Raw genomic sequence first — 24,306 nt, 5'->3', positions numbered from 1 at the left:
TCTCAGGATAGTTCTGCACCTGGCACTTTCCCTGGGGTCTCTAACGAGTAGTCTGCTGCCTATTCAAATCCATCCCAACAAAGGCATCCCTCCTCATCCCCTCAGTACTTGGGCAGGGACCTCTCTCCTCTATGTCTCTTTATATTATAGGCAGACATTTGGTGATTTCTGATTGTGGTCCTTCAAATTCTGTTACTGTTGAGTATCTCCAGTGTCTGGTGTGTGTGTGGGGAGGAGGCTAAGGGTTTGAGCTAGGCTGCCAGCCCTCCTGCCTGGGAAAGAGAAGCAGCTGTGGGTATGCCTGGGTGGATCAGTCCGTTAAATGTCTGGCTCTTGATTTCAGCTTAGGTCATGATCACCTTTGTGGAATCAAACCCTACACTGACAGTGCAGAAGCCTGCTTTGGATTCTTTCTCTTCCTCTCTCTCCCTACCCTTCCCCTGCATGCATGCACCCGTGTGTGTGCAGAGTTGCTTGCACTCTCTCTCTCTCAAAATAAATAAACATTAAAAAGTTATATTTAAGAGGCGCCTGGGTGGCTTAGTCGGTTAAGCGTCCGACTCCAGCTCGGATCATGGTCTCACGGTTCGTGGGTTTGAGCCCTGTGTCGGGCTTTGTGCTGACAGCTAGCTCAGAGCCTGGAGCCTGCTTCGGATTCTGTATCTCCCTCTCTCTCTGACCCTCCCCTGCTCAGGCTGTCTCTCTCTCTCAGAAATAAATTTAAAAAAAAATTATATTTAAGAGAGAGAGACAGAGTATGAGCAGGGGAGGAACAGAAAGAGAGGGAGACAGAATATAAAGCAGGTTCCAGGCTCTGAGCTGTCAGCACAGAGCCTGACCCGGGGCTCGAACTCAGAAGCCTTGAGATCATGACCTTGAGCTGAAGTCAGATGCTCAGTTGACTGAGCCACTCAGGCATCCCAATAAATAAACATTTTTTTAGAAAAGCACCTGTGACTCCCTGCTTAACTTTCCTATTTTGCCTGGTTTTGGGGAGCAGCAAGAGTTTCCCGCGGAAATGCTGCTGTTTTTGAAAGCAGGAATGAAGTGAATGTAGCACTTCTGGATGTTGAGTACATTGGGATTATTCAGAAATGCTTTAAGCCAGGATTGGCTTTAGGTTTTATGAATGAGCCTTATTCATTATTTTGGATGCAGAGTAAGTTGTGCTGATCTTAGTGCTAATCAAGATGGATTTGTGGCTGCAATTAAGAGTCTGCCCAGAACGTGGCAAACCATGTGAATGAAAGAAAGAATACCTGAAACAGTTAAGTTAAATAATGACTCAGTGTTGGGGTATTTCATTCCTGTGGCAGATAGGAGCATTGCATGTGTTTGGCATAGTGGAGGGAGCATGTGAAGATGGGTGGGTAATGCTGATGGCTCTGCTTCCCGCACAGGTCGTGGCCTACCACTACTGCCAAGCTGACAACACGTACACGTGCCTGGTGCCGGAGTTTGTGCACAGCATTGCAGCTCTGCTGTGCCGGTCCCATCAGTTGGCCGCCTACAGAGACCTGCTGATTAGGGAGCCCCAGCTACAGAGCATGCTGAGCCTCCGGTCCTGCGTGCAGGACCCGGTGGCTGCCTTCAGGAGAGGAGTGCTAGAACCGCTCACAAGCCTGAGAAACGGTACTTCTGAGCAGCCACCCACACCCTGTCTCTCGTTAGGAGTCCAGAGTCCCCGGACAGTCCTCAGAGCACTTGGATGGGGTGAGGGTGGGTGCCAGGAGAGCATGTGGGTACATCTGTGTACTGCTTATTCTCTTCCTCAGAACCATCTCCCCAAGGTCCCTCCTTCCTTCTTGAATGGTGTAGTTTTAAAAGAAACGTCTCCAATAAAGAATTAACTCATCAGTTGAATATTTCCAGAGTAGCTAATTTGTAACCATAGGTTATCTAGATGACTTATGCCCTATAAACTGTTGCCTGCATGTTTTATATTCCTACCTGGTGAGGGAATAATTTGGTTGATTGGGGAACTTGCCAGCATATATTTTTTCAGGGGCTCTGCTCAGTTGAATTGAACCTAAAGGCTTTTCTAGAAGTGGTCATTTGATTTTTTTTTTTTTTTTTGGTCCTTGAAATATTTGACAAGGTAGGGGACATTAATGCTATTATGGGCTGTTCATTTCTTATCCTTTCTTCTCCTCATTCCTCACCTTTTGAGCTAATTTACCAGCCTGCATATCACTTCTGCCAGAAAGTGCCAGAGAAAGGGGATTGAAACAGATCTGTCATCATTTCCCCTCAGTTTCTTGGGCAGAAAGTTGGTGCTAATAAATGGAAAACTAGATTCAGCCTTGTGGGAAAAAGCCCTGTTCTAGGAGTCTATAAAAGCGAGGTTCTCACCACTGGCTGGCTGTGTGTGTTGGGCCAGATGCTTGGCTTTTGAGGGTCCCTAGCATCCTTTTCCAGATTTAATCTCCATATATGCCAGTTATCTTAGCTATAGCTCACCCCAGTGACAGGAGTTTACAAAGAGCTAACTGTATCATATCCATGGGTGAGATCCTGCTAATGTGTGTAATGAATATGTTTCTGAAAACTGTTTTATGAGATTTGTTTTTCTCTTGGCCATCTGCTCTGGTTTTCATTATAAATTTAATAGAAAATATGCTTCTCTGAAAACCATTTCTTCTGCAATATGTATTTTTACCTTTTCCTAACACTAAGATCCACTGCGAGGTGCCACTTTCTAGAAATGTGTAATTTCTTAATTAAAAAATTATTTTATCCTTTAGAGCAGAAAATTCCTGAAGAAGAATACATTATCTTGATAGACGGCTTAAACGAAGCAGAGTTTCATAAGCCTGACTATGGAGATACGCTCTCTTCTTTTATTACCAAAATTATTACTAAGTTTCCTGCCTGGTTGAAGCTGATTGTGACCGTAAGAGCAAATTTTCAGGTGAGAAAGAATTCTCCAGTCTCTTTCTAAGACCTCATACCAGTATTTTATAGTGATTAACGATATAAACTGTTATAAAGCATTTAGGTGCTGAATTGAAAACTACATTAGGACTTTGAAATATGTAGTCCACAAAGCCCCAGATGGGTGAAATTCTGACCTTTTTACCTTCCAAGGCACAGGAATCAAGGTGTCAGGAAAGTCTCCTCTTAGCATTGCACTGTCCCTGCACTTCCAAAATGCAAGTGTCCAGCCCTGAATGTAACTCAGTTTGTCTACTAGAGTTTAAAGTTATTTCCTGTAGTTACTTGTGTAGAATTGCAGTGGTACTTTGTTTGTTTCCTTCCTTCCTTCCTTCCTTCCTTCCTTCCTTCCTTCCTTCCTTCCTTCCTTCCTTCCTTCCTTCCTTCCTTCCTTCTCTTCCTTCCCTCCTCCTCCTCCTTCTCTCTCTCTCTCTCCTTCTTCTTCTTTTTCTTTCTTTCTTTCTTTCTTTCTTTCTTTCTTTCTTTCTTTCTTTCTTTCTTTCTTTGTTTCTTTCTTTCTTTCTTTCTCTCTCTCTCTCTCTCTCTCTCTCTTTCTTGGAAGGAAAGATTTTTAAGGCCTATTCTGAAAGAAGGTCCATTTTTCATAGAACTTCAACATAAGGTATCACTTGTAGTGAGATAAAGTGGTGTTTTTTAAAAAATCTCTTCCTCATCTTTCCCCTCATTTGAACACAAATTATATCTTACCAACCTTTGACTCCTTCCCTCTACCCCTGTCCTTCTTTAGTAATGACATTACTCTTAGATTTTGATTTTTGCCCTTTTATGATGATTCTATTTAAAAATAGCATTTGGGTTCTTTTCTTTTCTCATTAAATGTGGCATTAGGCCTCAGCTAAGCTTGATGTTTGTTTTTATGGCCATTTGATTTATACCCTTTGCAGTCATTTATCACGCATTAAGCGGAATTTGGCAATCGATAGAGCAAAGGAACAGGAGTCCTATATTTTCTGTACTAGCTGTTTAAATTTTCGCAGGGTTTGGTTAGCATCCATGTAAAATGGGAGTGAGTATACTCAGCCTGTCCCTGCAATTATTAAATTCAGTGAGGACATGGAGTCAAATTCTTCAAAAACGCTAGTGGGAAGTTTAAAGAAAAAAACAAAAACTCTCTGCTGTTAGGTGTCAGGATAGTGCTTATATTTTGCACGGGGGTGGGTTGGAAAGGGCCATGGGGCTTCGTAGAGCTGGTGACATTCTGTTTCTAGCTGCTGGTTGCACAGATGTATTTAACTTTATGAAAATTAATGACATTGTGCAATTATAGTTTGTATGTTATACTTCAATTTAAAAATTTACTTGGAAAGAACAGTAGTTAACCAATGATAGTTGGCTGTACTGAAGTACGGCACCCTGGTTAAGGTAGGCTGTGGCTCTGGTACAGCCTGGCGGGGAGCAGGGACCGTCTCCGATTTCCTGGCTCGGTTATACAGTCCCAGTATCTGATGCACAGAGAGGGATGCCTCTTATCTCGGTGTCTGGCCGTGTTCTTAGACACACAGTGCTGGTCTGTGTCTGTCCTTGTTATATAACCTTCGCACAATGTAAGGATTATGAGTATCGGGTCACCTCAGGGTCTCACTGCCCCTGTGCTCGTATGGCCAGGTTGCCATTGTCTGCTCAGGGCTCTTACATCTAGCTTGGCTCTGAGTCTTCAGATGAGGGCCTCGGGAAAGCCATTACTGATTCGATCTCACATCAGGATTTCTTTCACATAAGCTTTTTATCTTCAACTTATCCTATTACATGTTTTAATACAAAACAATGAGTCCCTGTAATCCATGAAAATCCTCCTTGAAAGAAAACTAGTGAATCTGGTTTGAAATGCAGCTGACATAAAAAAGAAATCTCTGTGGAGTGACACCATGGGTTTTTGGGGTTTTTTTCCCCCTGCAGGAAATTGTGAGCACGCTGCCATTCATCAAGCTTTCCTTAGATGACTTTCCGGACAACAAAGACATTCACAGTGACCTGCATGCCTATGTCCAGCACAGGGTCCACAGCAGCCAAGACATCCTCAGCAACATCTCCCTGAATGGCAAGGCCGACGCCGCCCTTATCGGGAAAGTGAGCAGCCACCTGGTGCTGCGGAGCCTCGGCTCCTACCTGTACCTCAAACTCACCTTGGACCTCTTTCAGAGGGGACACTTGGTCATTAAAAGTGCCAGCTACAAAGTGGTGCCCGTGTCTCTGTCTGAACTCTACCTGCTGCAGTGCAACATGAAGTTCATGACCCAGTCCGCCTTTGAGAGAGCGCTTCCGATTCTAAACGTGGCCCTCGCATCCCTCCACCCCATGACAGATGAGCAGATCTTCCAGGCTGTTAACGCAGGCCACATACAAGGGGCGCAGGGATGGGAGGACTTCCAGCAGAGGATGGATGCCCTCTCCTGCTTCCTCATTAAGAGGAGAGACAAAACGCGCATGTTCTGCCACCCGTCCTTCAGGGAATGGCTTGTTTGGAGAGCAGATGGCGAAAACACGGCCTTCCTTTGCGAGCCCAGGTATGGCAGGCCGCTTCCTGTCTGCTCTTTACAGGGGGTCTAATGTGCCACTGGAGAAGGGATTTCAAACACAATTCACCCTTTTTTCCCTCCTCTCCCTCCAGCAATTCATCTTTTTCAATGGAAAGGCAACAACAGGATGAATAATTCAGGGGTGCAGTGGAAAACCTTGCTACTAAAGAAAAACTTCCATCCTTTAATTGCTAGAATTTTTGGGATTTCTCAGTAAATACAATGAGAGAGAAGCTAGGCAATGCCTGGCGACCTTGCTTCGCTGCCTATTCTCTTCTAGATCTTGGTGGCCTTTATGGGAGTCACAGGGTGGTACATCTGTGGGGAATAGCAGGCTTCTCCGGAAGCTGCTCTCAGCCCAGCTTCCTCACCTCAAGTCTGTGCGCTGTCTCGGACCCCCAGCATCACTGCTGCCCCTCTTGGGCGTGCAGCATCTTGTTCTGGGAATCAGATTTGTCTGCAGGCCCCGAAAGGAGCACAGCAATCACAGCTGGCTGTGATTATTTTGCACTTGTGATTCAGTGCAGTGTAACAGGTTTGGGGTTAGCAGGGTTCAGGTTCAGACCTCAGATGCCCCATTTATGAGATGGTCCTATGGCACCTGCATCTAGGGAGTGAAAGGTTCCGTTGAGAATTCTCAGGAGCTTGGGTCCAAGACGCCACTCTCCACACTGCTCAGGGGATGGAAGGTGGTAAGCCTGCCTCTCATGTGGCCTCGTGCTAGTCAGAGTGAAAGGTCAGGGAATTTGAGGATGCAGATGCTTTCATTTCAGTAAGGGTGGGTTCTTGTCTACCACTTCTGCCTGCCTATGTCACTGCTGTCTTGAATGGTTTCTGCTATCTGTGAGTCAGAATTGCCCCCAACTCTACCAGGTCCAGCAAGCTGCTAAACTGTACCCTATGAGCTGGACTGGACATGTGACCAGATGCTGGGGTCCAGGAATGAAGAGGTGAAATAAGCATTTGTAAGCTGCACCACCTTTTTGCCCATGAGTACTGACTTGACATTGACCACATAGGAGTCTGGCTGTTTCATGTTGTGGATACTATTGTTTTCTGACATAACACTGGGCTAAAAATTTGTTCTTTTGAGTCTGGTTTGAGGCAACAAACTGTAACTCCCCGATTATTTAGCCTGACTGTAATACCTAGGTAAAATGTGTGGCATAGTATATTTGACATATTTAGTGAAGTCAGATCATTTTCTAGGAAGATAGGCTAAGTTGAGTTTGTAGAAACATAAAAACAAGTTGAGAGACTTCAACAGGGGGTGTGATTTGTCACTAGTGTTTGAGGCAGAGGTAGTTGGACTGTAGTCACTGTAAAGCATCACTCTGGTTTGGGTGGTGGGTGGCATTGAGGTAAAGCAGCTTGGGGCAGAGCTGACTGTGCAGTGACTAGCAGATGTGTACCCGAAATGTGGGTTCCTGAGTGCTGGTGTGTTCCAATAAACATGTGTGGGGACTTAACCCTGGAAGGACCAGGACTGGACCAGGGCAAGAGAGACACACAGAGTGCAAAGTGTAAGCAGTTACTACTTGGCATTGTGCACATCAGCATTTACCCAAGACCCCTTTAGTTCTGGAATTTCATTCAGCAGATGGGGATGGTGGAAGGACACTACTGGGTGTATTTCAGAGAAGTTTCTGTGGATCCACCACATGCAGGGGACTGTGGCAGATTCAGAGAGTCCTAGGACAGGGGCCACTTCTCAAGGGCTTCTCACGCAAGAGGGCAGGTGAGGGAGGAAGTGACCATGGGGGAAGAAAGCACTGCACATGGACCTTACGAAAGGGAGGCTTACAGCTAGGGAAGACCATTTTTGGAAAGCATTTCACATACATAAGGACATTGAGGCTGGACCTTGAAAGATGAGTAGCATTTCTCTTCCCACCCTAATTAGTTGTAATTTTGTCCTAATTGGGGAGAAGCAGCAAAAAAAGAACCCAGTACCCAGAGACCATTGTTTCGCTTTTTATTTCTGCCCATTTCCATACATTTTAAACATTCTCCAAATCGTTTTTTCTATATTACTAAAATTTCCATCCTGTCTTTTTTTTTTTTTTTTTTTTTTGCTTATACATCATAGGTAGCTTAGCAAGCAGTTTGGAAGTCTTAGCAAAGTATCATTTTTCATGGGTGTCCACACCTCCTAGTAGGCAAATGATAATGTACTTTACCTTTATTGTGGGGCCTTGCAGTTATTTCTGGGTTACTTATAAATAAAGCAACCTATTCTGCATATCTTGGTGCTTTGCAGGAAAGCAGTAGAATTTTTTTCCCTGTTTTGATTATTCCTTATGTTAAAATTACAGGAGCAGAGTTAAAAAGATGAGGAGTCAGTTGCTTAGAGTCTTCATGAACATCACCTAGACTTAAACATAATCCACATTTTGCAATATTTACTACATCTGACATCTTTTGCTGATATGAATTGTAGACACCATGACATTTTATCCCCAAGAAACTGATTATGTACCTCAAAAAGACATTTTCACACTTAACCACAACACCATTGCCACACCTAAAATATTAATACTAACTTATCAGTATTATCACACGTTTAGCTGTGCTCAAATTTCTTCACTTCCTTCATATTTTTCTAGTATGTTTGAAGCAGGATCCAGATAAGCTCATGAAAATGTGTTTTACGGTGCCCCTTTTATTCTATAGATTCACTCCTCCTTCTCTTTCTGCTTTGTCCTTGCATTTTATTTGTTTAAAAAGAACGGAGTAATTTGTCTTATATGGTTTCCCATAATCTGAATTTTGCTGATTGCATTCTCATGGTATTTAATGTGTTTATAACCTCTTTTTCCTGAAATTGGTAGTTAAATCTGGAGGTCTGCTCAGATTTTATCTTAAAATACTTTTTGCAAGGATACTTAATAGATGATAGGTCTGCTTCCATCAGGAGGCACGCAATGTCTTCATGTCTCTCGGAGCTACTGATGATCATTTCCTGGGTCCATGAGTTCATTAGAATTACATCAGGAATTTAAAAATCTTGAGCAGCCTCCTGTCTGCTGTCTTTTCTACATGTCATGGACTTGAGGAATGAACAGATAATATTTCATTAGGTTGAAAAGAGGCTATTGCACACAGAAGGAGCTGTTCAAGGCATCATGTCAAAATGGCAGGTTGTGTTTTGGCAACGGCAAACTTAGTTTGGCTGGAGCTTTTGTCATGGGACGGAAGACTTAACAGGAGGATGTGCTAGGGAGAGACTTTAATCAGTCATCTCTGGAGATCCTGCGATTGATTAGGTCTAGAGTGTGGACTGCCTACCTGGGCAGGAGTGTGGAGGGTTTGAGCATGAAGACCTGTGTGACAGGCAGCGAGGACTTGGTGGACCTAGCGTCGGGATGCAGCAGGGTAGAGACTGGTTCTGCTGACACGAGATACATGGGCACAGCTTGGCCTTATGAGCAGAGTCAAGGAGAAGGAGGAGCTGTAGAGGACATCAAGGTGTTAAGCTGCAGAAACTAGGAGGGGCACTGTCCATTGGAAGGGTAAGAAAACAGGAGGTGTGGAGCACATTTTGCAGGGCATGAGATGGCTTTTGCTTACAGCAGCTTGAGCTGATGGGGTCAGCAGAAATGCCTGGCTCCAGTTGTGGGGGCGGAGGGAGTCTGATGGCTGGAAAAGTTGGAGGTGAAGATGTGGCGTCATTGATGGGGAGGTGGAGGAGGGACCTGGTGCGGGAGTGTAGTTAGCAGAAAGAGAGCTCCTGACTTTGGGGCATGGAACAGGATTTCAGGAAGGAGGTTGAGGTGCAAGAGCTGCTGAGAGGTGGAAGAAGATGAGAACTAAGAGACAGTTTGGCTTCCCAGTGTAGGAGGAAGGTCCTACATTCTTAGAGACTCCTTCCATCCAGCTGTGAGGGGTGGAAGAGGAGAGAGCCAACATTCTGGGATGAGAAGTGGAAGGGTGGAGTGGTTTGGATTTGTTTGTGGGGAAAGGGTTTTGTTTTTAACATAGGAGATAGAGATGCTATTGGAAAGGTGTTGGGATAATGTAGGGAAACGTAATCCATGAAGAAGGAGACGTTGGAAATGCAATGGGATGGGGGCAGTGAGTGCAGGCAACTTGTCTCCTCTGTATTCCCATTGAAGCCATTCAGAGCTCCATTCTACTGACTCTTGTTTACAGTGTGCTCCTCTGGTAGCTGAGAGCTCCTCCAGGGAAGCACCTCATATTGTTCCCCATGGAATCCTCAGTATCAAGCATGGTGCTAGTTACAAGGTAGATGTTAATAATGAGTGAATGAATTGAGACATCATGATGTGCTCATAAAGAGACTAGGCACTTGCATTGTGTAGACTGTGGCTCAAATCTCTGCTCAGGTGTTCACCAGCTATTTGATCTTTTGGGCAAATCATTTGACCTGTCCAGGCCTCTGTTTTCTCATGTAAACAAGCTGGGAATTATGATGCTTAGTGGTTTGTGGAGTTGTACGGTTTAATGAAACAATTCAGCTAAGTTTCTGCATCTGGTATATAATGAACAGACTAATGAGTGTGGGTAGACTTAGAAAGGGCCACATGATCTAGGAGGAAGGGAAGAAAAGCAAATGGGATATAGAGCAATGGAACGCAGTTATCTAGTGATTACATGGTGAATTGTCTTCTCAAAGAGGCAGTAGGCCATGTGCTTAGCTGAGATCTCTAGAAGCCTTTGATTCAGCCACTGAAGGATGCATGGTCATCTCCCCATTAGGGGTACTGCCATGGTACTTAGCCTTGTATGTCTTTGTGGTGGACACACTTGGTGTGGCCATTGAGTTGAGCAGCCTCAATGGGAGGCTGGGGATGGCTTAGGCCATGGCTGGCAGATGTTGAACCCTGGTACTTGCCCATGGCTAGGGACTAGGGAACTAGGGAGGGAATGGGGCCTGGAGCACTGGAAGGTGGGAGAAAGCAAGAGGGGTGGGAACATGGGAGAATCTCATCCGAGAGGGAAAAACCCAAGCTTGAGGTCTGGGAGGTGGAACGTGTGCAAAGAAGCACAGACTGTGTGCTGTGGAATAGCTCCAGTCCCTTACTGTACACTCAGTGTCAGTGTGTTTTTAAGTCATCCCTTACACTCAAGTATAAAAAGCAGTCTCTTGGTCTCTACTTGCCTTGATTTCTTCATCTCTAACATAGTTTATGACCTATTTGAAAAACAGGCAGGCAATTGGATAGCTAAACACTATTTAAATGATGCATGATTTTAATCATCTAGATTAGCAACTACCAGAAAACATTTGGGAGAATGCATTTTTTTCCCATAATTCATCCTTTTCTCCACCATTACCTGTTTTCCCTCCAAAACAACCCAGCACCTCAGAGTTGTCAGCTTGATAGAAATGAAAATAATTCACATTGTACAGAAGTCACTGCTGTTAGAATAAGCAACTCCTAGCATCTTTTCCAAACAAATTGGCTCAGACAGAGGCATAGATCTCACAGAAGACAGAATGAGTCTTGCAGATGTGGAGAGGGTGATGGGTAGGATGGCTCCTTCATGAAAGGGTTAGTGAGGGGTTAATTGGTGGTGTCAGTTGAATGTCGATCATGTGCCCAGACATAGCAAGTCCGCTTGTACATCTTAGCTTCTCCCCCCAACAAGGAACTGTGTTCCATCCAAGCCTAGAATTCTAGGTATTTCTGAGCATGTGCTGTTGCTTTGCATGGCTTGATTTTTCTCTTTCTCATTGTCAGGTCTTATCCTTTGGCCAGGTCTACTCCCAGTGGTGATTATGCTAAGGAGGAGACCTGAATGCCAGGTCCAGTGATGGTCCCTGTCCCTCTGTTCATCCACCCATAAAAGAAGTACATATTTGAGTGGTTGCTAAGGGCTAGGCATTTTCTGGGTATTATGACTATTGATGTGCCATAGGCAAGACCCTTAGTTCCATGGAATTGACTTTTTTGTGACAGACATAAATAAATAAACAAGGTGAAGATGATGGATGAGGGACAGTGAGTGAGTGGTTCCAGAGATAAAGACCTGCCTTCTCCTAGAGCTTCTTTCTTTGTCACTTCACAGAGATAGGGGAATCTAGAGAAAGCCCTAAAATGACTTGAAGAATAAACAGCATTGGCCATCTTTTGTAAAGAGGCAACTTCTCACCCATTTTGTTTGGCAATGCTGAAGCACCAGGAAAATAGTCCAGAATGGTGTGGAGAGATTCACAGCTGAGAGCCTACAGTTCGTGGAATGGAGTCTTTTGCTCCTAAGCTTTGTGTTTCTTGTTCCAGGAATGGGCATGCTCTCCTGGCATTCATGTTCTCTCGACAAGAGGGCAAGCTGAACCGCCAGCAGACCATGGAGCTCGGCCATCACATCCTGAAGGCACACATTTTCAAGGTAGGACACACTGTCGTGAAGAAGAGTTTTGTTGTCATTTCAGGTGTTTGGTTTTGGAGATTTTCAACAGTTTTATCAACCCTCTCAGAGCCTTCCATGACCCCCAATACTTTTTCCCCCTTAAAATCTCTTTTAAAAAGTTCCTTTTCACCTGAAGTTTCCACTTCTTTCATTCCCTTTTGTTTCTTCGTTATTTAGTTGTTGAAGAATGTGAGCTATGTGACCTGTGTAGCTTCATACTGCCTGGATTTTCTGATGGTGGTCTTATTTTTCATGGTCTAGTTTAACATGTTTCTCTTTCCTCTGGATTTCCTGTCATTTGCTAGTTGTTTGTTTGGTTTGAAGTTTATTTTGGGAGAGAGTGTGTGAGAGCAAGTGCAGGTGGTGGAGGGGCAGGGAGAGGGGGGGAAAGAGACAATCCCAAGCTGACAACACAGAGCCTAACATGGGGCTCAAGCCCATGAACCTCGAGATCATGACCAGAGTCGAAACCAAGAGTTGACGCTTAACCGACTGAGCCGCCCAGGCTTCCCATGTCATTTGCTATTTGTATCTAGAGGCTTAATCTGGTTCAGCTTTGGTTGTTGCTTGTTTTTGTTTTTGCAGGGTGTCACAATTACTTTAGAGTTATACTTAGAGTTTAAACTCTGTAAGTCTGTAGGGGATTTCTTCCTTCAGGAGGTAAAGAATTCATGCTTGCTTCTCTTAGTGGGATGTAATCAGCCACTACTGTTCTCTGCGTGGACTTTGCACTAAGGGTTACAGAATGGTGATATTACAGATCTTATTCTTCCTTTGACTGGAGAACTTATATAAGAAGAAACTTTGTCTTCATTGACCTCTTTCCTCAGGTGTAGTGTACACAGCAAAGGTGGGCTAGTTCCTGGATTCTTGGTTTTAGGGCAGGAAGGCAGGCTTACACGTGCAGGCATTCTCTGTGCCTTGGCATTTCTCTGCGTTAGTGCCGGCCTGCGCCCTCCTGGGCCTACCCCTTTCATCCTGACGCAGCTGGGAAAAGAGAGCGTGAGGCCCACTTGTCTCTGATTTCTTCCAGGGCCTCAGTAAGAAGACAGGAATCTCCTCGAGCCACCTCCAAGCCCTGTGGATTGGGTACAGCACCGAGGGCCTCTCTGCTGCCCTGGCCTCTCTCAGGAATCTCTACACTCCCAATGTGAAGGTGAGCGACCCTCTGCCCAGAGAGCCGGAGCCCCCAGCCCCACCACCTTTCCTCCAGCTGCCCTGCTGTCCCCTGCACTGTGTGATGGCCGGAGGAACTGATGGAGCTTCTAATGATTCTTCTTCCCCTGATACAAATCACACAGGTTTGAATGCCCTATTACTGGTTGTCCTGCAGAAGTTTAGCTTTTTCCTGGGCAGGGACATGTGGGCTGCCCATGAGCATGTGGTGACTGTCTAAGAGCAGATGTGATAAGAAAGCAATTCACAGAGGAAACCAAAGGTCAAGGGAGATTTCTAGGGAAAATTGATTTTTAAACTGTCCTGGGTTTCTAATCTGAACTATGTCTTTATGGTTCATAGGAAATTAAGCATTGATGAGCGACAACAAAGCGAAGGTTGCACAGAGAAAAACTAAGTAAAGGTGTGTGTCCATGTGCATTGGTGACTGAGCAAAGTGTAGGGGGTCGACCTGCTACTGGGTCAGGAGCTTCTTCCCTCGTGATCAGTGGCTATCATGTCACAGTACACTGCCATGCTTTTTGGAGTAGATTTTCCTTCCTCCTTTAACCAAGTCTGAGAATCTAAAACACATGAAGGCCAACAAAGAAGGGTTAACTCCCACAGAGAAGTGTGGGAATTCCTGGTTTATGTTACAGCAGCTTACAATCATCCTGTTCGATGCAAAGTAGTAAAAAGATCATAAGTGTCTTCGACTTGACATGTCCGCTAGACTCCAGGCCTTTCAGCCCCAGGCCCTGACATGCCTGCTGCATACAGAACCTCTGAGGGAGTTTCCCAAGGAGCCAGGTCCTCCCCTTCCAACACTGCCATGAACACAGTCGTACCTGTTGCCTCCCCAGTAGCATGAAGGGTGAGTATAAGCAAGTGGCCATACAGGGAAGGACATGCGAAGCCCTGGAGGTTTCTGGGCATTTCTCTTCCCTTTTCTTCACCTCCCTTCATCAGACCCACCTGGGAAGAGGGCCCTGGGGGAACTCCAGGAAGACTCCTGCACCTCTCCTCCCCCACTGTCTGCTCACCCCATCCTCAGCACCTCAGCTCAGCCGTGTGTCTGGGAGCATGGAACTTGCAGAACACCTCCTTTCTCCTCTGCCTCCTTGCTGCTTAGAGAGGGTAGAATGAGCAGACAGAGGAGCCCCTTTGTCATAAAGGATATGGGAGTGCTGTGAGCTGGAGCAGCTACCCTAGAGCCCTGGTGCTCCAGGCAGGGCCTTGGTGCTATTTGGAGAAAGGCCACTGCACCCAGGTGGATGCAGACAGGGTCTTTGCATGTATAAAAGCACTGCTTTATGTGGGCAGACTTGGCCCACTGTTAGGGTTCTAGGCTTACCGGATTTCAGCCTGACTCCCCTCTTGGCTGGGCACCTCACAGCAAAGCACCAGTAGAGAACCACTCATAAGAACCCTGTGCTCTGTCCCCCTCCCCCACTTTCCGGACTTGTGGGTGTGAGTGCTATGTCCTGGCTGAGCCCACATGCATGTTTTCTAGGGTGGATGGACAGGGAAACTGTTTTTGTAGTTAAGGAGAATTAGCCCCTACTGATCAGAGAGGATCATAGTGAAGAAGTCATATTAAGAATTTTTGTTTTACTTAGATCTTCTAGAAATGACAGTTGAGGTTACTATAACATGGTTTCATCTTTCCTTTCAGCTACAAGTATATCTTTTGACTTCTCCGTAATTAATAAAATTCTGTCATGATGAGGAAGAAAGAAATAATAAAAATGGCAATATCTGTTTTCACTACTTTAATGAATTATGGGCCCAGAAATTCCTCTTTTAATGTGGAGAAAAGTAAATGGAAAGCATTATACCCTGTCAAATACAAGTTTTTAAGACAGCAAATTAAAAGGTACAGCATGAGAATGTAATGAGCTTGACCCCCCTAAGACTATAGACTTTCCTTTTAACGTACTTTCAATTCTAGGAGTTATTTGTTGTTACTTTGTTTTCTAGAATTCCCGTGTCCTCTGCTCCTACACTGTGCTCAGAATTCTGTAACTTGGTTATAGAATTTTAAGGCTTTCCATTATCCTTCTGTTTCTTTTATCTTTCAAGGGAAAAAAAGGTTTTCACAGAATCTTGAACAAATTACAGTAATTTACAATTATGCATGCAATTAAGGAACTTTTTTTAGAGAGTATTAAGTGTTGTCATACAGGAATGAGTGTCATTTTGAGCAATTGCAGTTTGCCACTTTGGTAAATTAAAGTGACTTGCCCTAGAATGATTACTTGGTAGATGAATTTTAATTTTACTGGCACGCCAGTAATTTCTAACACAGTCGTCTCCCCTCACCAGGCCAGAGCCAGCCCCCTGGGGTCCTTGCTGCCAGTGCCTCTGGGCTCCCACCCCGTGGGTTGTTTCCTCACATGCACCATCGGAGTGGATGCAAGCCATGGGCTTCCTTCCCAAGGCTGTGGACTCGGGAGAATTCTTCTCTCAGCCAAAGGCAGGGAGGGGAGAAGACAGGAACTAGGCGTGGACTTTGGCCGGACTTCCGTTGGTGGAAAGGACCCGGTCATATTCCACATGATAGGCCATACACATTTGAAACAGTTGTGTTGCTGTGAACTTCCAGTATGCTCGGAAAACTTTGACTCCAGTGCCACTTCTGTTTGCATGATTACATTGCTTTGCCTATCTCCCTGGACCCCCTTTTTTATTTTCTTGCATTCATTAAACCCAGAAGTTTATACATAACATTGCCATTTCCAAATGTTATCCAGGGAGAGCTTATGCAGTGGCGATGATCAGGAAATTTCCATGTGGTTAGGAATAAATGTATAGGATGAACCATTAAACCCCTTCCTTGAAGGCAGAGTATTCTTAGCTAGAGCTGCTGCAGCCACTGGGCTGTGACAGTAATTAGTTTTGTGCCCAGAGCTAATCTGTGCTTTACCCCTCTGAGCTTCTGTTTTCTCACCTTTCAAATGGAGGTAACAAAAGAGCCTGTCTCCGAGAGTGATCAGAAACCTCATTGAGATGTTAACACTTTTGGAAAAACACTTGGCATCTTCTGCATGATATTAAAAAACAAAATTCAGCTGAGCAAATTTAAAGATTGAATTGGCTTAATTAAGGGATTCATGAATTAGGCACCATCCCACTTAGCAAGTAGAGGGGCACCCTGAGGAGTTGTACAAAATGGAAAGGTTTTTTTTTGTTTGTTTGTTTTTTAAGTTTATTATTCTGAGGAGGCAGGAAGGGGCAGAGAGAGAATCCCAAGCAGTCTCCATGTTGCCAGCGCAGAGCCCGACACGGGGCTGGTTCGAACTTATGAACTGTGAGAACATGACCTGAGCTGAAATCAAGAGTGGGATGCTTAACCAACTGAGCCACCCAGGCACCCTGTGAGAGAAGAGCCCCGTAACCAATTACCTCATTGGTGCCAAACAGAAAATTCCCTATTGACAGGCTAAGACTTATTTTTGGAGGAGGTTGCAACTGCATTCAGGTTAGGTATTAAAAGGCCCAACCGGTTTGGTGACTGGGACTGGCCCAAGTAACACCATTTTGGGCTTGTGGTTTTCTTTTTCACAGTGGTTAAGGGAGTTGTTCCTACTAGGTTTTGCCTACTTTCAGGGATCTGAGACTTGGCTGTAGGCACCTGAGAACTTTCAGATGTGCCATTTGTTGAACAGGAGCTGCCTGCATCTCCCCTCAGATAAGCTGGAGATCTCTCTGCTGCTCTGTGCGAGTGATGGCAGGGGCTGGGGCCAGGTGGTAGGGAGACCTCTGGGTTGCCAGGCACCTGGGGCAGAGCTCCCTTCTGTGCCTCCCAGGGGTCATGGACCTGGGGTCTTGTCCCTTCTAAAGATTTTGCCAGAGGTGACTGTGACCATGACAGTATTTATTTAGGACTTACGAGATGCTGGAGATGCTGAGGGCTGTGCTAAGTGCTGTATGGATGTGTGTGTGGCGTGTTCATTTTTAATCTTTACAACAACTCAGTGAGGTGAAACTGTTATCTCCATTTTTCGGATGAGGGAACTGAGGCTGAGGGCAGTTGGCAGCATGCCCCAAATCACACAGCTGGAAGGTGCCTGGCTCTGAGCGAGCCCATGCTTTGTAGCTGCATTTATCACCTGATGTGTTTACAGCCCTGGCTGCTAACTACAGTCACTTGGGAGCTCTTGGTACCAGGGCTAAGTCAGAATCTCCAAGGGTGGGGCTCCAGCACTGGAAACTTTCCAGCTCCCAGGTGGTTTTGGTATGCATCAGGGTGAAGAACTGTGGGCTGAGGGAAGAGCCACAGACTGATTGGGGGTTAAGTGGTAAAAATACCAGCAGCATTACTCTGACAAAGGAAATGTTTTTTCCAAGAAGCAGACGAAGTGTTAATTGATGACAGATATCTTTAGGAAAGTTCTCCCTCTAAGCACATACCTTCCAGGTAAAGTCTTGTAAGGTAGTCAGCAAGAAAGTACTAAAAGTACACCTTCCAACATTGTTAGCCAAGAGTACCTGTTGGGTAGCATAGGATAGCATTCTGCTGGGTTTTCTTAGGAGGCACCTGAAGCACAGAGAGACTGAGTAATTTTCTGAAAATCACACAGCAAGTTTAGTGTGTGGTGGATGTAGTAATCAGTAGAAAAAGCAGATGATTTTCTGGGAATCTTGTGCTGCTGACAGTCCCAGAGGCACAGGAACATTTTAACTTGTTCTACTTTTTCTTTTAGGAACACGTCCCTGTAAAGAAAAGAGTATTTGCATTTACTTTTGTCTTTGCTAGCTCACTGTTATTTAACCCTGTGATTATTTCATTGCCAGAAAAAATGAATTTTCTGTTTTTATTTAGATTAAATGTGTGGTCCACTGACCAACTGCATCCATATCATCTGGTAACTTATTAAAAATGCAGTCCTCAGGACTCACTCCGGAGCTGCTAAATTAGAAATATGGAAGTGGGGCCTGAGAATGTGCATCTTAGCTGTTTTTTTAAGAGTGTATAAGATTTTTAATTTTGGTTAAAAAGCAGAATTTAACATCTTAACTATGTAAAATATTTTTAAAAAACAATTATTTATTTTTGAGAGAGAGACAGAGTGTGAGTAGGGAAGGGGCAGAGAGAGAGAGAGAGAGAAAATCTGAAGCAGACTCCAGGCTCTGAGCTGTCAGCACAGAACCTGATGAAGAACTCGAACTCACAAACTGTGAGATCATGACCTGAGCCGAAGCCAGACACTCAGCCGGCTGACCCACCCAGACTTCCATGATCTTAACTATTTTAAGTGCAGAATTCAGTAGCGTTAAGTATATTCACATTATTGTGCAATAGTTCTCCAGAACTTTTTCCTCTCGTAAAACTAAAACACTACACTTATTAAACAAAACCTTTTCACCTCCCCTCATCCTCCGGTAACCACAATTCTACTTGTCTCTCTGAATTTCTCTTCTCTAGGTACCTTATATAAGGGGTATCATACATTGTCTTTTTGTGACTGGCTTTTTTAATTTAGCATAATATCCTCAGGGCTCATCCATGTTGCACCGTGTGACAGGATTTCCTCTCTTTTAAAGACTGGATAATACTCCATTGTATATGTGCATACCACTTCTGCTTTTCCATTCATGGGTCGAGAGACATTTTAGTTTGTTTCCATCTTTTGGGTATTGTGACTAGTGCTGCGGCGAACATGGGGGTGCAGATGTCTCTTCGAGATCCTGGTTTCATTTCCATTGGATATATTCCCAGAAGTGGGATTGCTAGATCTTGAGGAACCTCCACCCTGTTTTCCAAGCAGCTGCCCTTTTAGATTTCCACTACCAAGAATGTGCATTTCCGATGCATTCTCAGTACTGTTGCATACTCTAGTTTGAGAACTCCTGGAGTAAAATGAGGACACTGCCCTTCTCCACAAATGCTGTTGTGACTGACGTTTATGTGGGAAATTCATCTTGTTGGGGAATATTATTGAACAGGTCAGCCGTCTCCTGATTTTGGGAGGGGCCAACGTGAACTACAGGACAGAAGTGTTAAATAATGCCCCAATCCTGTGCGTCCAGTCTCACCTCGGCCATGAGGAAGTGGCCACTCTTCTCCTGGAATTTGGCGCCTGCCTGGAGGGAATGTCAGAGAATGGCATGACGGCCCTCTGCTATGCTGCAGCTGCTGGCCACATGAAGCTGGTGTGTCTGCTGGCCAAGAAGGGGGCGAGGGTAAGCTGGTGGCATTCCCCAGTGGGGGGAGGGGGGGAATGTCTTCATAGCCTTGTTATAATTATCATCAGCTGGGCCAGCCTCTCTTTTTTCTCCACCTGGTTGAATTGCAGCAAATAGAAATTGCCACATAAACAGGGTGAGCTACCTGCACCAGTCAGTGTGTGATGGTGGCTATTGTTGGTGGTCAGGTGTGTGGCCTTGGGTAGGGATGGGGGGGGTCATGTGTTTTGCTCATAAGCTCTTAATTCTGCTTAATACTGCCCAAGGGAGACAGGACACCAAGGAGACCCCAGATCAGCAGCAGCGTAAATAGGGGTCATCCTTTCAAAAGCCTGGAAATGGCAACCTAGAACTCAGTCACAGACTTTAACACAGCGCTAGATTAGTTTAAAAGATCTTAGAAGATTTTTTTCCCCCACTTTTCTTCCTGTCCCATTTTATTTTGTGTCTTTTTTTTTTTTTTTTTTTTTTTAACAATAAAATGAGTTCTGTGGGTCTTAGAAGCCACATACTTGAGCACATGGCTTCAGGAGCTGGACAGCCCAGAATCCTCATTTCTCCACCTGCCAGCTCGGATCCAGAGCACACTGTCCAGTCTGCATGCCTCAATCTTCTCATCTGTCAAATGACTATGACAACAGCCTTTACCACAAGGCTGTTGTGTGAGCATTAAATAAATGTAGCCATATTATTAAACAAGTTACTTTAGGACCATTCATGTTGAGAGATTAAGTGAGAACAGTGCCAAGTTCACAGTAAACTCTATTTAGGTTCACCATAAGCATTTCCTTAGGAGAGAGGGGATGTGCTTTTGAATAACAATAGAAATAAATAGCTGGTATTTGTCTTTATAGTTAATTAGGATATATAAGTTTCAACACAAAGACGTTAATTAGGTTTATAGAAACTATGGGAGCCTTTTAATTTTTCCCTCAAAAATACAATGTTTGGGACTGTATTCAGCTCAAGGAAGAAGGGGAAAGTCACAATTAAGCCTTCCCAGTGGGTACATTAGTGCACATCTCCATGCCTTCATTTCTACATGTAAATTGTGGCTTAGCTTTGTACGGAGGCTAGCAGACTCCTACCACTGCTGAAAGCTCTGTAGGAGGAGGCTGGGTGTCATATAGGTGTCTCCTGCAAAGCTTCTGGGTGATGGTACAGAGCATCATCAGAATTTGCAAGTGAGGTGAGGCTGGGCCCTGAGCTCCTCTTCCAGTCCAGTATTCCTAGGGTTAGACAGGGGATGGCCCATTGCTGCCACTTGGACCTTTAGAGGTAAGCAGCCCTTAGATGCTAACTTTGTGGCTAGCTGGCCTTCCTGGCTTTGAGGCCCGACTTTACATGCTGACATGTCCTAGGTCACTTGACTGTGCCTGACCTCTTTCCCCAGTTAGATGGCCTTCAGAGTCCCTTCCTGCCATTTCTTGGTCATAGCTAGATATTCCAGATCCTTGCCTTTTTCTGGATCCCCTATTTCAGTGACTAAAGAACAGTTTTATTCTCCCTAAATCATAGCTTGTCACAGCAGCTTTAGAGTGTTCTACTCACGACCAGCATTGGGAAGCATAGAGCTTTGACTGAGGCTTTGGTCTGTGTCCCCACACACATTTCCCAGAAACTTGGAGCTCTGAGTCCTTTGCTTGAGAGACAGGAATCGAGGGTGCCCTGTGTTTGCTGGATCTACAAAGGCCAAGGGGACCCATTCACTACAAGGAAGTTGAATTGGATATTTGGTACTCTAGAGAAGGTCGCATTGGAATGTGACACTCCCCTCCGCCCCCAGGCACCTATAGTGATACAGGGTTTGCTCACTTCATCTGGGATGCAGTACTAAACCATGACCTTCTCTTGCCTTCAGGTGGACCACTTGGATAAGAAAGGCCAGTGTGCGCTGGTGCACAGCGCACTGAGGGGCCACGGTGACATTCTCCGGTACTTGCTGACCTGTGAGTGGTCGGCAGGCCCTCCCCAGCCAGGTGCACTGAGGAAGAGCCAAGCCTTGCAGCAGGCGCTGACAGCAGCTGCCAGCATGGGCCACAGCTCGGTGAGTCAGTGCTGTGAGGACACTCTTGGGAAACTGGAAGCCATAACCCAATGGGTTGGGTGTTTTCTATTTAAAAAAAAATTTTTTTTATGTTTGTTTTTTGTGGGGGGGGAGAGTGTGAGCAGCTCGAGAGCATGAGTGGGGGAGGGGCAGAGAGAGGAAGACCCAGAATGTGAAGCAGGCTCCAAGCTCTGAGCTTTCAGCACAGAGCCCAACACAGGGCTCGAACTTGTGAACCCCAAGGTCATGATGTGAGCCAAAGTACGATGCTTAACCGACTGAGCCATCCAGGTGCCCCTCAGGTGCTTTTCCTAGTTCTCTTCATTGGTAGTCTGTGATGCACTTAAAGAATGAAAGAAAATGAGGATTTCAAGAAATGGCAGTTGGTTTGACCACGTGTCTAGGTCTTGTGTTGACATCCCACCCTTTGTGTGGGAGAACCTGGGGTCCACAGTCTTGGTGTGCATGCACACTCCAGCGGTTGGGGGGTGCGGATGCGGTGGGGGGTGCAGGGAAGGGAGTGGTGGCTCTCTCTTGGCAGTATCCCAGTTTCTCCTCTGTTCCACATTTACCCTCCAGCCCGGCTGTCTTGCACTTTTTTCTCTTTGATTCATTCTTTTGTCCTTGTGATCTTTTAAAAATAATTATGTAGAATACTAATTCTAAAACTGTTCAGTATTTGAAAGATTTTTTAAAAATAGCACTTCAAAGTTCTGGTAGTGTGTAAGAATGCTTGTCATTCACAGTTCCTGCACTGAAGGAAAGCTTCTTGCAGTAGCTAAATAGAGCACTTATTTTTGGTAGATGTCAGTATTTCTTAGTTTGAGGATTTTTTTTAAGTTTCTTTTTTTTAAGTTTATTTATTTTGAGAGAGAGTGAGTGAGGGAGGGGCACAGAGAGAGGGAGAGAAAGAATTCCAAGCAGTGCTAATAGCGCAGAGCCCCACACCAGGTTCTGTTTCATGAGCCCGGATTTTCTTTTTTTTTTTTTTTTTTTCTTTAATGTTTTATTTGTTTCTGAGAGAGAGAGAGACAGACAGCGTGAGCAGGGGAGGGTCAGAGAGAGAGGAGTCACAGACTGAAACAGGCTCCAGGCTCTGAGCTGGCAGTCAGCACAGAGCCCGACGCAGGGCTCGAACCCACGAACCGCGAGATCATGACCTAAGCGAAAGTCGGACGCTTAACCGACTAAGCCACCCAGGCGCCCCGAGCCCGGATTTTCTGATCTGAGCTGACATCAAGAGACAGAAGCTTAACCCACTGAGCCATCCAGGCACTCCCTCAATTTGAGGATTTAATTATAATCTCCTGACCCATGTGTCTGGAGATTTACTAGCATTTATACCTGTTCTCTTCCACCTGTTTCTCACTCTGTATTATCTTCAAGCAATTAGAGTTGCCAGTATTTGGTTAAATTTGAACCCACAATGATTTATAGTGAATTTAGGTGCAAAGCCAGCTGGCTGGATGACTTTTTGGCATTTAAAACATAAGGACAGACACATTGATGTGTATGCACACACCCGTGTGCACACACGTGCCTTCACATCTACACACTGAAAGCTGGCTTATTTTTGGCATTTAAAAATTAAAAGTACACATATACAATATTTAAGCCAATACAATATACTGCAACAAGTTAAGTGCAGAAACATAAGAGAATGCAGCTGTCTTCTCTTAAGACAGACATCAAAGAGATTTACAAAAATAGGAAATAATGCCAGCCAACTTCCCTATATGTTTTAGTTTTGGAAAAAATCGTAATTTCACTAAAAAAAATACATGTTTAATCACAGGATGTTAAATGTTACTGTGTAATGGGTTTATTATTGTTCTTTTAGAAAAGAACTGTAAATGTGTTTTTTGAATACTCCTATACAGAGAGCATGTTAAATACACAAATCAGCAAATAGAGATGTTTTTCCTTTTTTAAAGTGCTGCCTAAATCTGTGTGGGAACGCAGAGTGTGAAAAATCATCACAGGTAGGACAGCGAATGCCACATGTGACCTTTTCTCAACTCCTGTTAACTCGACCTGTTTCAGAGCTGGCTGAGAGGACTGCTGTGCAAAGCAGCCTCAGCAGGGCCAGTAAGTGTCTCCTGGAAAAGGGCAGGGCTTGTTCACCCGAAGCCTTGAAGGGTGTATACATTTGCTACTGCTGTTGTAACAAGTGACCACAAACTCCAGGGGCTTCAAACAACACTCACCTCTCTTTTCTTACAGTTCTGGAGGTCAGAAGGCTAAAATTAAGGTGTCTGAAAGCTGACATTCCTTCTGAAGGCTCTATAGGAGAACATTTCCTTGCTTTTTTAGAGCTTCTAGAAGCCTTGTATTCCTTAGCTCATGGCCCCTTCCTCTGTGTTCAAAGTGTGTCACTTTAACCTAAGCTTCTGCCATCCCATCTTTTCCTTCCTCTGACCTTGGTTCCTCTTATCCCTCGTTTGAGAAGTGTATTTGAGATATACACCTGGGTAATTCAGGATAATCATCTCATTTCAAGATTAATGATCACACCTGCAGATTCCCTCGTGTCCTATAAGGTAACATTCACAGGTTTTCAGGATGAGGATGTGGACATATTTGGGGCCATGATGCAGTCTGCCCAAAGGGTGTGGATTGGGGGACAGGAAAATGACTTCATTATGCTCTCCTGTTGCTGCTGTTGCTCAGGGTGGATGCTGGCTTGGGGCTCACTGGTGCCCTTTCCCTAGGAGCCAGCACTGCTGCCTCCATACTGGTGATCCCAAGCTCTTTTTGACGGGGAAGAAGGGAAAAGAACTAGAGGAAAGAAGAATAATGCTGTCAGTAGAAAACTCATTTGGACAATACTGTTTTATTTTATTTAATTTTAATTTTATTTTATTGAAAAGGTATATATTGCTTTGTTTTGCATCTTTGTGAGAGAATGGATTCACCGTCTTCTGGCGATTTATGCAGAAACTGCACTTTGTATGATCTCCCGTGTCCTTTGTTGATTAGGCTGGCATATTTGGGTCATGTTTGAATTCATTAGAATTCTGAGTACCTAGTAATCCTGAACAATGTTGCTGAAATTCACTGAGGTTTTTT

At 44.8% G+C, this 24,306-nt stretch overlaps 1 protein-coding gene across 6 annotated transcripts in view; it reads left to right on the top strand.

Moving 5' to 3' along the window:
- The window catches only part of TANC1 (tetratricopeptide repeat, ankyrin repeat and coiled-coil containing 1), a 243,775-nt gene that overhangs the window by 190,075 nt on the left and 29,394 nt on the right, over nucleotides 1-24,306 (top strand). For all 6 annotated transcript variants that reach the window (XM_039237550.1, XM_039237555.1, XM_039237554.1 and 3 more), the window contains 7 exons: nucleotides 1,401-1,632; nucleotides 2,745-2,911; nucleotides 4,852-5,459; nucleotides 11,717-11,825; nucleotides 12,880-13,002; nucleotides 18,951-19,187; nucleotides 21,052-21,237. In XM_039237550.1, coding sequence (XP_039093481.1) covers nucleotides 1,401-1,632; nucleotides 2,745-2,911; nucleotides 4,852-5,459; nucleotides 11,717-11,825; nucleotides 12,880-13,002; nucleotides 18,951-19,187; nucleotides 21,052-21,237 — 1,662 coding nt within the window. The remainder of the gene's footprint in view (nucleotides 1-1,400; nucleotides 1,633-2,744; nucleotides 2,912-4,851; nucleotides 5,460-11,716; nucleotides 11,826-12,879; nucleotides 13,003-18,950; nucleotides 19,188-21,051; nucleotides 21,238-24,306) is intronic.

This window comes from Hyaena hyaena, unplaced genomic scaffold (genome assembly GCF_003009895.1).
Source record: "Hyaena hyaena isolate Hyena2069 unplaced genomic scaffold, ASM300989v1 scaffold_126, whole genome shotgun sequence".
Lineage (NCBI taxonomy): Eukaryota > Metazoa > Chordata > Mammalia > Carnivora > Hyaenidae > Hyaena > Hyaena hyaena.
The sequence above is the reverse complement of the archived record's forward strand: the minus strand, read 5'-3'. Positions and strand labels throughout refer to the sequence as shown.